We start from the raw sequence: 16205 nt of genomic DNA, 5'->3' as shown, positions 1-16205 counted from the left end.
CCTTCCTACTCCTCATCCACTCTTCCTCCTCCTTTCCCTCCCCTCTCCGCGCCCCGACGCCTAGCAGCAGCAGTGCGGATCAGCGGACGGACGGGGCATCAGGGGACGAGCTCCCGGTGGTGATGATGATGATGGCAGCTGATGCTCTGGTGCGTACGAGGATGGGTCCTTGTGCTAAAATAGTATTACTTTTAAAATGTTTGCGGTTTGGTCTCACTCCCTGTCTGATAATGACGCATGCTGGTCTTGACTGGCAGCAGTGGAGCTGAATGCAAAGTTCTGAACGTCCCCGTCTCTCTGTCTGCACCCCCATCCTCCCCCCGTCTCCGACACTTAGCAGTTTTTTCAAAAATCTGGAGACTGGTGTAAATTTAGTTTCGAGAAATGCTCTGCAATGTATAACTTAAAAGTGTAAAAAAGTATAAAGAAAATATAAAGTTATGTTTTCACAACGTGGAATCAGTGTAGAGACTTTAAAAAAAACTTTTTTTACTTGTTTCAGCACAATATATATATATATTGTGCTTAAATGTAGTCAGGTTTTCAGAAAGAAATATCAAATTCGGTTATAACATATTTATTGCATAAAAGTTGTCTGGGTGTGAAATATTTCACTCACAGTATAACTTGATGCAGTGCAGATTAAATGCAAAAAAAAATAAAAATCAAATAACTTGATATAAAAATTAAGGATTACTGCTCGTGATTCAAAATATTGTGCATGACCAAACTGGTATCTAACTGGGATTTGACTTCGAAGCATTTAACATCCGTCTCTATGCTAAGTAAAGCATTTACAGCATTAGTCAGGTGTCAGTCATGTGGGTTTGGAAAAAAAAAACCTGATCATGAGAAAACGCACTCCACATCATGTCAAGACATGACTGACATCTAGTGGTCATCTTGTGAGGTCCCGGTACATTTTATCACGCATGATCTGTTTAGTTGTTTTCACATTATGGCCACAACAAAAGAATAAATGTCAGTATCATCCAGGAAATTCTGCTCTTTCTTCATACAGTTTAACTAAACTCTCAGTCACTTTTACTGAGTCTTTGTACAAGTTGCAACACTATTTACACATTTTCCCATTTTTTCCAATTATGCAATCCTTCTAACGTCTGGTAATTTCGTGGCCTGTTTGACTGTCTTTGACTTGCTTATCTGCTCCAGTGTCTTTATAAAAGGGATATGAGCACTTTCTTTACCATTAGAGTATTCTTTTTTTTTTTTCCTGTTTTGGGAAGTGTACAGTGGCCAGGTCTGAAGAGATAGCAACACTGGCTTGCATGTGCATACATTAATATCACATAATAGGAGATTAAAATCACTTCACAACAACGTGCTGTTCCGCATTAAATTTGACACCCTGTTATGCCATTTTTGCATAATCAGATTCATAAGCATCCATCTTCTTTGTCACAGGTATTATTTTTTGAAAAGTTAGTAGCAGTATGAATAGCAGTTTGTTTTCTGTAAATGTTTCTGTGATCCATCAAAGACAGCTGGCCAGTAGTCAGATTAGCCTGACCAGTGTCCAGCTTGGCATGGAAAACAGTTGGCCTAAATACAGTCTCTGATCACTGGACTTCTGCAAGGGCAGATGTGAGTTAAATAATGCAAGTTAAAACTGAGATAAATCAGAACATTTGACAGCAGAATTTCTCTGAGTTTATTCTGAGGTGATGAAATGTAAATAAATACTGAACAATGGGATGTTAGGACTGGAGTGAAAATGGTGTAAAACAGCATGAACCAATATTGAACAACTATGCAATTCATGGTTTGTTTGTTTAATTTATAATATCAAACACCTTTTTGTTTTTACACAACATTATTATTAATTTTACTTCAATTTAAATCATATCATATATTGTCCTGTGGAGCATAGCTGTCTGTTTCACAAGGTTTAGTCAATACACCAATTTTTAACCCTAAAGTGATAGCCTACAGAGATAAAGAATAAATATACTCCTGCAAAACTCTGTGATAACTATTTTGTCTTTCTTTCAGTATAGTTTGAATTCAAGAAGATTACAATAAGTCTAAATCCCCACCGGGCCTGCCGTCTGTTAGTTTTTCTGCTTCTGTCAGTACCTGTCAGGCATCAGGGAATTAGTGGTAGTGATCTTTAGGTGATCAGCCAATAGAATTTGTCAGAATTTTCAGCTTGCACCAGTGATTGGCTGATCCTGTTGTATCAGTGGGCGTGGAGTTGTCAGTTACCTGAATGTCACAGTAAGTGCAGCTGAGTGCAACAGAGGGGTGACCTGGTGCTTCAAGGAGAGACACTACTGTTCGCTATGAGTAAGTGGACATTTATCCATTTATTTTCATCCTTTTATCCTTTTTTTAGGTTTGCAATCATTAATTAGTCATTTAAAAATTTTTTTTTAAAAAATGAGCAAAACATAATTAACTTATTGTTAGAGTGTGTAACTGTAAGTCTACACAAGTTCAAGTACTTTTTTAAATGGTCTGAAATAAATGTTTCTCTGTTTCTTTTTGTAGCAGGCCCAGTGGTTGGTCACTGATCGTCTGTGATAATTAAATAAAACCATGCAGAGGACTTATAGTAACTTACACTTCTATAGACCCATCAAAGAGAGGAGCTGCGTGAGTCCATCCCTCTCCCCTTGCAGGAGTCTATCGTCCCCCTCCAAAACCCTCGCCAGCTTCCAACAAAAACTGTTTTCTAAGCGCTGGGAGGAGGGTCCAGCTGAAACAGCAATGCTTGGCCATGCAGACAAATCTGGCCTCGCAGACTTTAAAGAAACCCTCAGAGCATTGGATGACTCATCTGAGAGCTGCTGGCTTACAGAATTGTTACCGTTGTGTTCAGATTGCCAGGCTTTCATGAGCATGGGCAACCAACTGGGAACCAAACCTAAGCCAAATTGTCACAGTTACACAGAAACTTGGGATGCTTTATCAAACTCCCCCAGAGTCCAGATATCTTGGAAGAGAAGAAGAAGAGCCGAAGGGCATGTTTACACCAGTGACCTTCAGGATAACCTCAAGATGGTGTCCGGGACTCCATGGGCACCTCTGAAGGCAAGGAGACTGAGGAAGCTCCAGAGGTTGAGGTCTTCTTCCTTTGAGGAGTGGGATTTTGAAGAAGAGAGACCTATCATTTGCACTCCCACAGTAAGAAGGAAGAAAATTATTAGGAGAGAAAGAGATGATATAAATACTTTAACGCATGAGTTAAAGCCACTCTGGAGAGTAAAGTTGCCTAATACTTCTTCTGCAAGCTTATCTAGATCAAAGAGCGAAACAGTCCACCTCTCTCCCAGACAGAATATGTCTGAAGAGGAAAAATATACTCCTACTGACTCGGACACTGACCTTTCTGAATATGACAATGAGATGTACTCAATGTTTTTCTCCAACACTAGTATGGAGGCAAAGAGTAACAAGACTGCAAGCCAAAAACAAGATGAAGAGAAGGCAGACATAAAGTCCTCTCAGCAGAGGCTTGAGGTGATGGGGCAGAGAGCTGCAGCTCGGCGAGTAATGGGCAAGATTGAGGAGGTGGAAGGAATAATACGCCGGGTGAGTCTCACCAGTTTGGACTGGATCAAGGAATGTCATAAAGGAGAAGAAGAACCTCACTTTCTCTCAGATGGATGGAAGACAGAGGTGTCACTGCAGAAAAGTCGCAGAGCTGATATCAGTACTCAGTCCCCACTGGAGGACCAGAACAGGGAGTCCAGTGGGGACAAGCCTCTGTTTGTTGAGGAGCTTTGTGCTCTGGGTGATGCTCTGAGACGGAGTCTGCAGCAGGCCCTGAGGATGGAGGGATCAAAAGCAGAGAGTGAAGGCTTTAAAGAGCCCGAGGAGACTTTTTGTGAGCAGAGCCACACAACAGAAGGGTCTCTGAATCCACAATCACCTCTTTACCTCATCAACTCTGGTGTGCCAAACAATGCCTCATCACATCCTCTTTTAGCAGGTGGAAAAATCTCTCCTACGCCCTCTCTGTCTGAAAACCTGGAGGTTTCTCCAATTAAATCAAGCAGCTTAGAAAGACTGTCCCCCATGCTACCACCTATGCTCATATCCAGACTGAGCACAGATGATCAGCAAGCGGAAACATCACACAGAGTTTGGACTGAACCACTTGAAGACACCGTAATTATTTGTGGGGCTCGAGACGGTGAACGTGCCAGAGAAAGTGATCACAGGGACACTCAGGAGCAGTTTACAGAGAAGGATTATCTGCTCTCTTCAGGTAAAAATGTTAACAAAAAACAACAATTTAGATGGATGGAGGCTGTCAAGTGGTAGGTCATTGTAGTGATATGATAGTCTTACCCAAAACTCTAATTTCCAGAATAACTGGTGGAAGCACATTAGAATTAAAACAATGGTAGACGGTGGAATTATGACTATTTTGTGGTATTTATATCTTGACTCTGATAAAAAAACTAAAAAAACATAAACTCTGTGCCATAGAATACACTGTTTTATTAGTAGTACAACATATTTTATGTGTCATAAAAACTCCTTAAAAACAACTGAAATGTATTGAAAGAGCTATATGAAGCTATGCTGTTGGATGCCAACTTGCTGTGCACAAATCAGACTTTCATTTCTCATGTTACCCATTCCTTTGGAAGTGTTGTTATGAATTGAATGAATAATGGGAACAGTTCTTATATGTAGCTGAGTGCTGGCTGGAGCTGATAGGTAAACAGGACCATAGCTGGGCTTTATCCAGGAAAATTAAATGGTGGAAAGCTGGGTGAGGAAACTGTTACGCTGACAAAGATGTTATGGAGATATTCGTGAGACATAAAAATAAAGAATTACTTAGATATCAAAAGATAAAGCAAGCAGCGTAGTCTATAACTTGAGGCTGTTAATAGATATTATCCATAGTGTTAGTGCAGTGTATAATATGAAGAGACGAGCCAGGTTTTTAATACTTTGGCACAGTAATATTCAATCACAGTCCCAACTATTTTACTGCTAACTGCAGAGGTGGGTGTGGGGCAGAGGAGTTAAAGCTTTGATGTATCGCAGTTTATCCTCAAAAGCATATTTTCTGTAGTTTCCATGAATCCTGTCAAGTAGAAAGTGAAAGGTGTAATGAACTATTTTAAAAAGGTTATACCATAGACGTCACACTGGGCTCTCTCTCAGATAATCTTTCGTGGTCATTAAACATAAAGTGGACTAAGCTGAATAAAATACCTTCAGAAGGTTCTCAGCAGGAGTAAAGTGTGTTGTGTGTGTGTGTGTGTGTGTGTGTGTGTGTGTGTGTGTGTGTGTGTGTGTGTGTGTGTGTGTGTGTGTGTGTGTGCAAGAGCTCAGTTTAACTATTAGTAGTTGATTAGTGAAGTGAACATCAGAGGAAGAGCAGATGGTGTTAGAAGTGGTACATGGTGAGGCCTGACTGTCAGATTTAAACATTGATTAAAACACTCTGATACAAATGCTCTAAACGAAGTCTTTGTGCAATCTCATCCGCTGCTGTAGTCTTCTCTGGGTTGTTAAACACACGCGCACATCAGATCTAACGGATGTGTGGCAGTCCGTGAATAATGACCCCTCGCTGCTCTGACATACCATCATAACTGAGTTAAGCGTGTGTTCATTCAGGCACAAAGTACCGGAGAGCACCTGATTTGGACACACTTGTAATCACAGATCTGTTCTGACTGAAATGTGCCATAAAACAGCTCGTGAACACCAGTTCAGAGTCAGTATCAAACCTTTGCCATCCTTCTAGTCCACCGGGTTTAAAATAAGTATTCAGTGATAAAAAATGTGAATTTAAAAAAAATTATGTAGCCTTGTTTAAAACAAAAAGAAAACAAGGAGGGGAAATATTAAAATCAAAACACAAGGTAGCCTAGTCAGGAAGGAAATATATAAAGTCAAGTGAAAAAGAACTTGTAGTTTCTTGGAGCATGACTCTAATCTTAGGGTGATTTTGCTGTCCTCTCCTGGGAAGCTTGAAGCGGTCATTAAAAATTTTCAACTGTTAATAATCTTCTTCATCATGGAACGATTGATGTCAAACTGTTTGAAAATGGTCTCATAACTCTTCCGAGTATAGCAGCAATTGCTGGTATGTTTCCTGTGTGGCATTGTGTTAACACACCTAAATGCTCGAGAGGAACCTGCCAAATCTGCTGTGACACAGGTGGACACACTTGCTGATGATTAGTAAACCAAGTGCATGTTAATGCATCAGCAGTACCTGCAAAATAAAACAATTAATAAATAAACATCAGCTAACAATCCATCTATTCATCCATCTGTCCGTCTGTTCATTCATACATTTTTTTTTAATCTGCTTAAGCAATTTATATAAGCTAGAGCAGGGGTGAGGAACTCCAGGCCTCAAGGGCCGGTGTTCTTGTGTCCTTGATCCAACAAAGCTGATTCAAATGGCCAGATTACCTCCTCAACATGTCTTGAAGTTCTCCAGAGGCCTGGTAATGAACTAATCATTCAGGGTGACATCTAAAACCTGCAGGGCACCGGCTCTTGAGGCCTGAAGTTGGACACCCCTGAGCCAGAGCCTCTCCAAACCGACAATGAGTGAAATGTTGGCTACACACTCAACAGGTCTCTAGTCTCTCACAGATCATAATTCTGTATGACATTTTATAAGCTTCAAATTATTTGGCCACAAAATCAAAATTTGAATGTTGTGAAAAAAAAAACATTTTTAAATACCGAAACATTATCAACAATAGTTTTATAACTTTTAATCCGAGTGTGCACTCAAACCCATCAAACGTCTTTGATGTTTATAGGGAGAGAGATGAAGATGTTATGATGATGGAGTATTTTCAGAATTTGGGATCAGTTCAACTGATTCCAAATTCTTTAATCCTTTTTCAGTAAATGATTAATAGCAGGAAACTGCTGGTCTTTTCACTTTGAAGTCAACCTGTGCAGCCAAATGGGCTTCAAGCCTGTTTTTAAAAGCTAACAACTCTTTTACTGTGCGGTGTCCATATACAGACGGTGTAGATTTAAATTATTTTATTTAAATATAAAATAATTTAAATTAACTCTTTAGGGAAATACAAAGGGAACGCTTGAACCCATTTGTACATGGAAATACTTGTTAATAAATGCATGTTTAGCAGAGTCGAGCATTCCCTCAGATCAGCACAGACTGTTGTCTCGCTTCATTTTTGTAGCAATAAAACTCTGTTCAGACCAGGCAGCAGGGCTGCTAGCTGAACAAATAGGATTAATTCTCTAAGCTTTGTGAAATACAACCAATGTGTGGAGGACGGCGATTAGTGAGAGGAGAAGAAAGACATTCAGAGCCTTCTGGGGGTTATCTTCATAAATCCAGTTTTCTGTTCAGTGTGGTCAAACTCGGGGCGATAGCACATTTCTATAAGCGGTTTAATGTTCTGGAACGGTTATGTGTCCTCTGAAAGTGACACAAGTGTTTCTGATAGCATTTTTATCTGAAAGTATACTCACACATTTACTACAGTCAAGCTATCATTAATGCATTTACTTAGGATCTGTGTTTAAATACACTGTTGAGATATTTGCCCTGTGCATTACTGTTTTGCTTTGTTTTCTACCTAATGTTTTACTTTCATTTCCACTAAACTGTATGTTTTATCACTTTACAGGTTGAGATTTTTGCAAACAGAACATATAAAAAAATATAAAACTATAATAACAGCAATACATTTTATAATAATAATTAGAGTTATATATAATAATTGATATAAAAATCAGCCCCACCTAAACTAAGTACAAACTGTAAAATTATATTTTCCATTAATACATCAGACAATGTATGTCTGTGTTTTTCGGCACTGAGCACTCCCACTTTTTTACTTTAGGTACATTTGATTGATTATTTTCTAATAAAATTTTAAATGTTGGTTTTTATTTGTAATTTTTCACTGTCGTGGCTCAGTATTTGAATACTTCCTTAATCACTGGCTTAATCGCCACCCTTGAGGGAGGAAATTAATGTAAACACACACACAGCTGCCTTTTACTAAATCTGGTATTTTTCCTTTCCTGACCTTTCCTGAAGTCTGTGAGAACCATTATTATATGGCCCAATGTGGGATTAAAACAGTTCAGAGTGGCAGTCTTGGTTATATGCTGATAAGCATTCATCATGTTGTGGAAACTCTGGAACATCTTTAAATTTAAATTCAAATTATGAAGCTGCATAAAACCTTCTCTTCCTCTCTAGACTACTTTTAATGGTTGTTGAATTTGCTCATTTGCATAAAGAATCAATCAGCGCTTAATTCCTCATAGAGCAGGAGTGAAATTTTGTCTTGTTTATGAAATGCTAAAGGTTAATGTAAGATTTCTTAGGTGAAGTTCTTTGTTATATCCTCATGGTGACACTAAAGCTTAACATGCAGCATTTGCCAGTGGTGTGCAAAATTAGTTGGGCTTCAAAGTTTAAAATGAGCTCTCTACCTGTGATATTAAAAGACCTACAATAAACTAAGACAGCCTAATTTGCTTCCAAAACTAATACAAGGTATCTTTTCTCCAGATGAAGCTCTGCAGAGGCAGGAGGAGATCTGGCAGCAGGAGATCGAGGAGTCTCTCTCTATCTGCAGGTCACTTTCCGATCCATCCAGACCCAAACACATTGATTTCCTGCGCATCACTGCCCCCGATGATGACATCACTGACACACCCACACCCACACCTGTGCCCCAGGATTTGAGGGTGAGTAGAATGAAAAGTATGTGCTCTGAGCTCATCTCAACACAGCACAGAGTCTTAGAGTCTAAAGGTGGATGATGATGATGATGGAGCAGTTGAAAACAGCAGCCGCTTTTGCAAAGTATTAATGGCACTGGTATGTCAGTTGTAGGATCAAGAGGCTGTGTTCTGTATATGGCATTAGGAGAGTGAGGCATGTAAGCATGGAGCTCTACTAGCTCAGAATCAGACTCAGAATACTTTACTTGCAGTCTGTGCTTTATATTTAAGAGCAAAAATAAATCAGTGGGAAAATATTTTTACCTCAGTTGCATTGAGAGTGCGGTTAACTGCTGCGATTAACGGCTCACTGTGTAAGAATACGAAAGCTGTTTTTCCCAGAACGTAATTTAATTTCAACATACTGCACACACTCTTCATTCTGCATGTGTGAAAAGTTACAAAGAGTCTAAGTGCCGTTATTGTGATGCCTTAATCTAATTTCAGTGCCGTTGTTCTCTGTAAACCTTCCTGAAATAAGTCCCCGTCTGCATCAGTCAGTGCTGCATCACTATGGCAATGAACTTGTCCTTGCTTCACAACTGTGTAAATCCCAGCCTCATGAGCCAGTCCAGGGCTACAAAGAGCTCTGTGTTCCCTGTAGTTGCATAATAGAAGGGATTTAACGCAACTCTGTAAGTGCATTGTAGGAGAGACGATAAGCACTAATAAATTGAATACTTCCTTCCTTCTGTGTGCGTACATGACTAACTTTGCTGAAAATATTTGAAGTTTTGTTTAATTGTTTTGGCATTTTGAATTTTTATTTGACAGTATGAAGAGAAAAGAGTAAAGCAGAGAGAAACAGGCAGGAAATCATCTGGGACAGACAGGTGTTCTGTTTAAGATTAAAAGAAAAGATTACCGAACAGAATATGAAGAATTGAAAGAATCACTGAAATTAGCATGTGGTTACTTCTGTAATGGGGTATTGTACATATTACACATGTTGTTCCCACCACATGTGTCACAAAGAACTTTCCATCTATTCCCCCCAATGCCCGCAAACTGTTCACACTGAAGGTGCTATAATACTTTGAAGATGTAATTTACATGGGATGAAAAACAAATGCATATGTTCAGCAACAATATGCAGTAATATATAGCTGTCACTGCCACTTGCAAGCAGGCCAATAGTCTGTTTATTGATGTGCTCTTTTTATACCCTTTATATGGGACTTATCCAACTGCAGAGGCTGATTTTGAGTGGCTCACCATTTTCAGTGAGTTTTGTGCATACATTTGAAAGCGGAAACTGATTCTATTTTATACATTTAGAGGACTACAATGCAATCATTTAATTTAAGCTTTAAATATTTTGTTTAGTTGTGTGATTGAAGCTAATTTCCCCTTGTGGGACTAATAAAGGTATCTTATCTTATCTTATCTTATCTATTCCTTCTGTTGTGGACGCAGTGAACTGTAGCAGTCAGTACAGTCCTAATTTATATTACAGCCTGGAGATTTATAATCCAGCACACACTGTAGTTGTTCAGCATGAAGCTAGATGATTTTTAATCTCACAGGATTTTATGGATGCATTCCTGTTTCATAAACATACAAACTCACATAAAGGCCACAGTGTCCCTCACCAAATGAATGCAAAAAACCACCTTATTAGTATTCATAAGCTTTAGTATAGCTCTATTAAGAACTCATTGCAGGGTGTGTAGGCATGCATCAAACATATGGAGTACGATATCTATTAGAGAAATGTACACAGTGTAATTTGATACAGTAAAGATGTTATCACAGATGAGGTTTGTCACTAACCTGTTGCCTCTGATAACATTCAAAGTAAATAAGGGTGGATCCCAAGAGCTAAGAATAACTCAAACACAAAGGAGGAAGTTTGGACTCTTATTTTGATATTTTGTGTTACGCAATCTACCCAGTACTAATAGTAGTGAAGATATTAGTATGAAGATAGTGGTCATTAACTCTACTACCTAATTTTTAATTTTATTTAGGATAATTAGTTGTTTTTGCTTTTTTTAAACATATATTTTAACAGCATATTTGTTTGCTGATTTTAATTATGGCCATTTGGTGACTTTCCCTGCTTATTACCTTGTTTTGTTTGGATCTGTGTCACCAACTTGAATGTTATTTCAAACCTACTTACTATTCTCTGCTTATTTATTCAATTTATGCAACTATTTTATTTATAGATCAAGTTTCAGAATACTCTAACTAAAACATTCAAGTGAAAACTGTCACTATTTTCACTTTTCGTTTCCCGAAACTTTAAACAAACCTTCTCTGTCGATTGATCCTGTATGCAAGTTTCAATATGAGCTGATTAACAGTGCCGTGTAGGTGGGGTTAGACCCGCTGGGATGCCCAGATTAGCCAAGCATTGCTGTGTACCTGCAGGGGAATTGAGAGACCTCCCTGTAACTGTGGATTTACAGGCCAAGCATTTAGCAAGTGATCCCTGGCAGTCCTATTTACCCTCCTTCGGCTCTGGGTGTGGTGCTTCTCCATCTGTTCTGCGTGGCTTCCTTTGCCATACGGCTCACGGATGTCAGGGTGTTGTCGGAAACAACGGCTGGACACACCATCTGTTTCCAATTACTCTGTGACAATCCACAGGATGATGTCCAAGGTGCTGCTCTGTAAACTACTATAGCAGGTACAGAAGAGCCGGAGGGAAAAAGGAGGCACGAATGAGAAGCTGAAGCTGGAACTTAACTTCAAATGTGGCTGAGCTGAGTCACTCCACCACACAGAGCCATGGAGCTAAGCTTGGAAACCTTTTTTTTTTCCATGACTGGATTTCTCTCTTGCCATTGGCCAGTCTGAGTGACTAACAACTACTTCCAGTTTTAGGTTTGGAAAATTAGCACTTTGGAAAGGCAAAAAGGCACTGTTAAAACACAGCGTGGATATGCTTGTTTCTTTTCGACAAACAGGGGCACAAAAACAGGTTGGATTTTCAGGAATAAGACTTTAATTAACTCAAACATTGCTTGCATTTGTTTATTGATTATAATCTGACGCTGCATGATACCGGAACCACGTAAAGAAGTGCTGCATGCTAAACTGAAGTCTAACTATGAGCAGTCGAGTTTCTCTAGCACTTCCTACTCACTATATTCTGGATAACTTCACCTGTGACTTGCAGTAAATGGAGCAGCCCGAAGCCACCCTGGAAATTTTTAGGAACCTCTCTGGGGGAGAAACTGAAGACATGATGCAGGAAGATATCAGTGGTGATCTGAAGAAAAATGGGGATGTGGACTTTACAGATGCTCTCGAGCATTCTAGTGATTTTTTGTCATATGTTATATTGCGTCATGCAGAGGAAAAGACCTCTAACTCACTGGGAAATTCAAGCTTGAGGGAAAAAGGAAATGACTCAGACATAACAGAGGAGAAGAGGAGTCATTATAAAGTAACCGAGCAGCAAAGCGTGGCTGTAAATACTGAAAAAGGCCTCGAGAAACAGAGCTTTGCAACAAATCATGACCAGAATAACCTGTCAGATGAACACAAAGTTAATGGCTGCAGCAAAGAGGGTTGTCACATATCCCAGAATCCACTGGATGAAAGGGCCTTAAATGAATCTCTGCAGACAAGTTGTCAACACATTTCAATTGACTGCATGGATACTGATGGTGATTGTGTTGTATCCATCAGTGCCACGGAGGATACTGAAAACAGCAATGAAAATGCTCAAAGGGAACACTGCCAGGAAGATTCTGACACAATTACTTCCACTTCAGACATGGATTTTGATCCACAGATATGTGGAAACACTGGGCCATTGAAAAGTAAACATGTAGTGATAACTGTGACTCGAACAGGACCCGCGCTTGAAGAGCTGGAACAGATCTTGGATGAAGCTGAAGAGGAGGAGTCAAGAGATGCAAATTCAGAGACTCCCAACTCACACCCCCATCTTCCCAGCCTAAAGGATAATTTGCCAGAGATGACAATAAAATCTGCAACTAATAATCCTCCACCTGACTCCACCTTCAGCAGAGCCACCTTCTCCCCGAGCTCCCCCGCAGACAAGCAGATCCAGGTCCCGGCTCTCTTCAGCGGCCTTAGGGTCCTAAGGAAGGGGGTCACTGGACCAGAGCATGGCACCATGGCCCACATTAAGCCATCTCCTGTGGGAGGACGAGGGGCAGATTTCACAGAGAAGCAGAAGGACACCAAAGTTCCAGGGAACATCTTAGACCAGATCTCTCATTTTCTGAGTCGGGAAAAGAGAGGAGATGAGAAGGAGGTGTTGGAGGCTGAGGGAGACCGGAATGAAACAAGGGTGAATGGAAGTGAAGATAGCCAAGAGGAGGAGAAGAAAGAACCAGAAACAAATAAAAATACAGAGGTTTCAGAATCATGTGAACTTACAAAACCTTCCATGTCCAGTGCAGAGGCAGCTTTTGATGCCTTCAAGGCCTTCTTCACACCAAAGCCTTTAAAAAAGGACCCAGGAGATAAAGTTGTCCTGGAGGCATTGAGGAAGAAGATAAGAAATGATAAAGATGTACTTAAAACACTTTTTGAGAGAACCTCAAGTAAGACTCCTGAGAAGGACCCACCTGATGACAAAGTAGGAATTAGTCCTCTCTGTGATTTTTGTTACTTTTTAAGATTAAATCAGGCTAAAAATAAAAAAACAAAGCAATTCTGAGCGTTGTGCGTGTTTTTAATCACAATTCATCAGTCATTTTTACAATGTAGCTGCAACTTCTGTTATTAATTCTGTCATTAATAATATCTGCTGTCAATTTTCTCACTCATAGTCAGAGACATCGAGCCCAGGTGAAGGAGAGGAACGAACTCCTGGTCGCCTACAAGCTGTGTGGCCACCTCTTAAGGAAGAAAAAGTTGGGCTGAAGTACACAGAAGCAGGTACAGACTAATATATGCATGTCATAACTTGGCATGAAAACATTACTCCACATAAATCAACCCAGGACATTAACATAACACCTCTCCAAGTTCTACTTTCTAAGTTTATTCTTCAGTTTATCAGTGTCATACGGTTTGCTAATGCTGCTGAAGAAAGTAACTCCATCAATATGTACCATGAATAACTTCATATTAATCATGCTGCCAATAAGTTATTCAGAAGTATGTGTCAAACAAAATTAAACAGAAGGAACAAAAATAAAACTCGATTCCTCACTTCTTTTTCTTTTTTTTTTACAATTTGTGTATACAGGTCACATTTTGACAGCATTTAAAATTTGCTTGAATTCAAATATGTACAAAAACACATCTTAAGGGAATTTTGGAAATGTGGTAACAGTTTAAAGGCTTTTTAAAAAAAATAGAAGTATGATTAATTCTTTTTTCATGTTGAATGATGTGAACTTTAGTGTCAAAAGAAGAAGCAGCAGTTAAAGGTAATGGTTCTGAAATGGATTTAATGAAGTGAATATTATGGATTGGTTTATAGTGCTACTCCTGTTCGGCTGGGGCCTTTCCATGTGCAGTTTGCATGTTCTCCTCTGCCTGTGTGGGTTTTCTTCAAGGACTCTACTTTCCTCCCACAGAAACAATGCATGTTGGAATAACTGGTGTTTCTCAGTGGGCTTTGTAAAAGTTTGTGGTTGTCAGGGTGAGCGTACCCCCTCTTTGCTATGGAATAGACAGACTTTAGCCTCCTGTGACCGTACGCTGGTTAGACTGTTAAGGAAAGGTATTCACCTCACAGTAAAAAGAGAATAAAATCTAAATAGAAATACTATTATTATGTGAAATTCTACACATTGAATATGCATGACAGAGAAGCAGTGTCTAGCTACTTTACAGTGTGGTGGATGTAATATCAAGCTCGATTGCAAAGGTAAACTGAACTCCACCCGCAAATGTGTAAACATCTATAGTCTGACTCCATCTGTAAAAGCAGTTCTTTAATTACACACTGTACTCTCACCGTAGTCTTTTTTTTGGGGGGGGGGGGCTAAAATTGCTGAATAGTTTGTGATTATAAATCACAGTTTACTTGCATTTTTAAAGGCATAATCTACTCCTGCTTGCTTTTGTATTTTAATGGATGAGTTGATAAAATTTCCTTGTTAATTGTTATCCACTTCACAGTAATCAGTAAGATTATCGAACACTGTTTGAACAGGGACAAAACCATGTGTACACGCCCATATCCCTTGACATACACTCCCTGTAGACACAGTGAGGAAGCCTACAGTAAATATACTTTCTAACTGCCCTTTTACTATCTCAGTCATCTAACAGCAGATGCTGTAAATGTTTGCTTAGACAGATGCCAGCCTCTATAATCTGCGAGCCTGTACTAGTTTACAGTTGGGACTCTGCTGCCATCATGTGGTAACACGTTGCATTGTTTTCATCTTTTGTGGGTTGTAAGCAGCCACTAGTCTGACTTATGTTCACAGGAATAAAAATACGCTTACAAACTAGGCTTGTGATGATTAACAACTTTTTTTCTTTTACTAGAAAAAGCATTAAAATCATAAAGCTTTCTAAAAAAGACAGACTTTTTGACGATGTTTGGATCTGTTTTTCTCAGAGCACCAGGCTGCTCTCCTGCAGCTGAAGAGAGAATGCAAAGAGGAGCTGGAGAAGTTAAAGGTCTGTAAGGATGAGGGATTGTGCGGTAATTTCCATGACTGCATGAAGAAAAACAGAAAAAGTCTTTCATTGCAGTATTACCACCACACTCATTGCCTGGTTCAGTCCCAGTTTGGGCTGAGTCATAGATACACACTTGTTTTTCAACATTTTAAAAGATACTTCAGTTTTTACATCTTGGAAAAATATGTATAAATAATGTTCTCTTTTATTCTGTTAAAAGTGAGAGGGTATATATATCATAGACTCAAATGCACATTTGTTTTTAATTAAATGATGGTAGCTACAAAATCCTTTCAATGTTTGTCAGCAACCCTGTAAATGTGTGAACCATCACAAAAACATATTGCGATCTGAGGCCATATGACTGATAAGATTTGTATTTTGCGACATTTTCAGTGGAATATGTAAACAAATTTTAGTTGGAGACTCATAAATCTTGGTGATGATGGTAAATGACCTGAACAGGTTTCTCTGAATTTTGCTTCAGAGACTGATGATCCCTCATGTATGTTATGGAACGGCTGTGTGCAGGCAGGAAAAGGACCCAAAGTGCAGACTCCGGAGACAGACGTGAACTCAAAAAAACAGCTTTAATGCTGAACTCAAAGTAACAAACTTCCAAAGTACAAACATTAACGCAGGCAGGAAAACCACACCGCATAAGTGAGAGTAGATAAGCGTAGATCACGACACTGACAAACTGAAACACAGGGCTTTAAATACACAGAGGGAGTAATCAGGGAATGGGCAACAGGAGGGAGACACAGCTGGGGCAAATCAGGCCTAACGAGACAAAGGAAGCAAAATCAGACACATTAACATGAGACATGGACTTTCAAAGTAAAACAGGAAACATAACACAGACTCACAGGCAGGCACTATAACAAAGGGAACAGAGACGT

At 39.4% G+C, this 16205-nt stretch overlaps 1 protein-coding gene across 1 annotated transcript in view; it reads left to right on the top strand.

Moving 5' to 3' along the window:
* The first annotated feature begins 2239 nt into the window (after positions 1-2239).
* fmn1 (formin 1) overlaps positions 2240-16205 on the top strand; it is a 28844-nt gene continuing 14878 nt past the window's right edge. Inside the window, exons 1-5 of the mRNA XM_005737314.1 lie at positions 2240-2307; positions 2512-4234; positions 8516-8694; positions 13488-13596; positions 15239-15300. Coding sequence (XP_005737371.1) covers positions 2560-4234; positions 8516-8694; positions 13488-13596; positions 15239-15300 — 2025 coding nt within the window. The 5' untranslated portion in view covers positions 2240-2307; positions 2512-2559. The remainder of the gene's footprint in view (positions 2308-2511; positions 4235-8515; positions 8695-13487; positions 13597-15238; positions 15301-16205) is intronic.

This window comes from Pundamilia nyererei, unplaced genomic scaffold (genome assembly GCF_000239375.1).
Source record: "Pundamilia nyererei isolate P.nyererei 1_Seehausen unplaced genomic scaffold, PunNye1.0 scaffold00074, whole genome shotgun sequence".
Classification (NCBI taxonomy): domain Eukaryota; kingdom Metazoa; phylum Chordata; class Actinopteri; order Cichliformes; family Cichlidae; genus Pundamilia; species Pundamilia nyererei.
The sequence above is the reverse complement of the archived record's forward strand: the minus strand, read 5'-3'. Positions and strand labels throughout refer to the sequence as shown.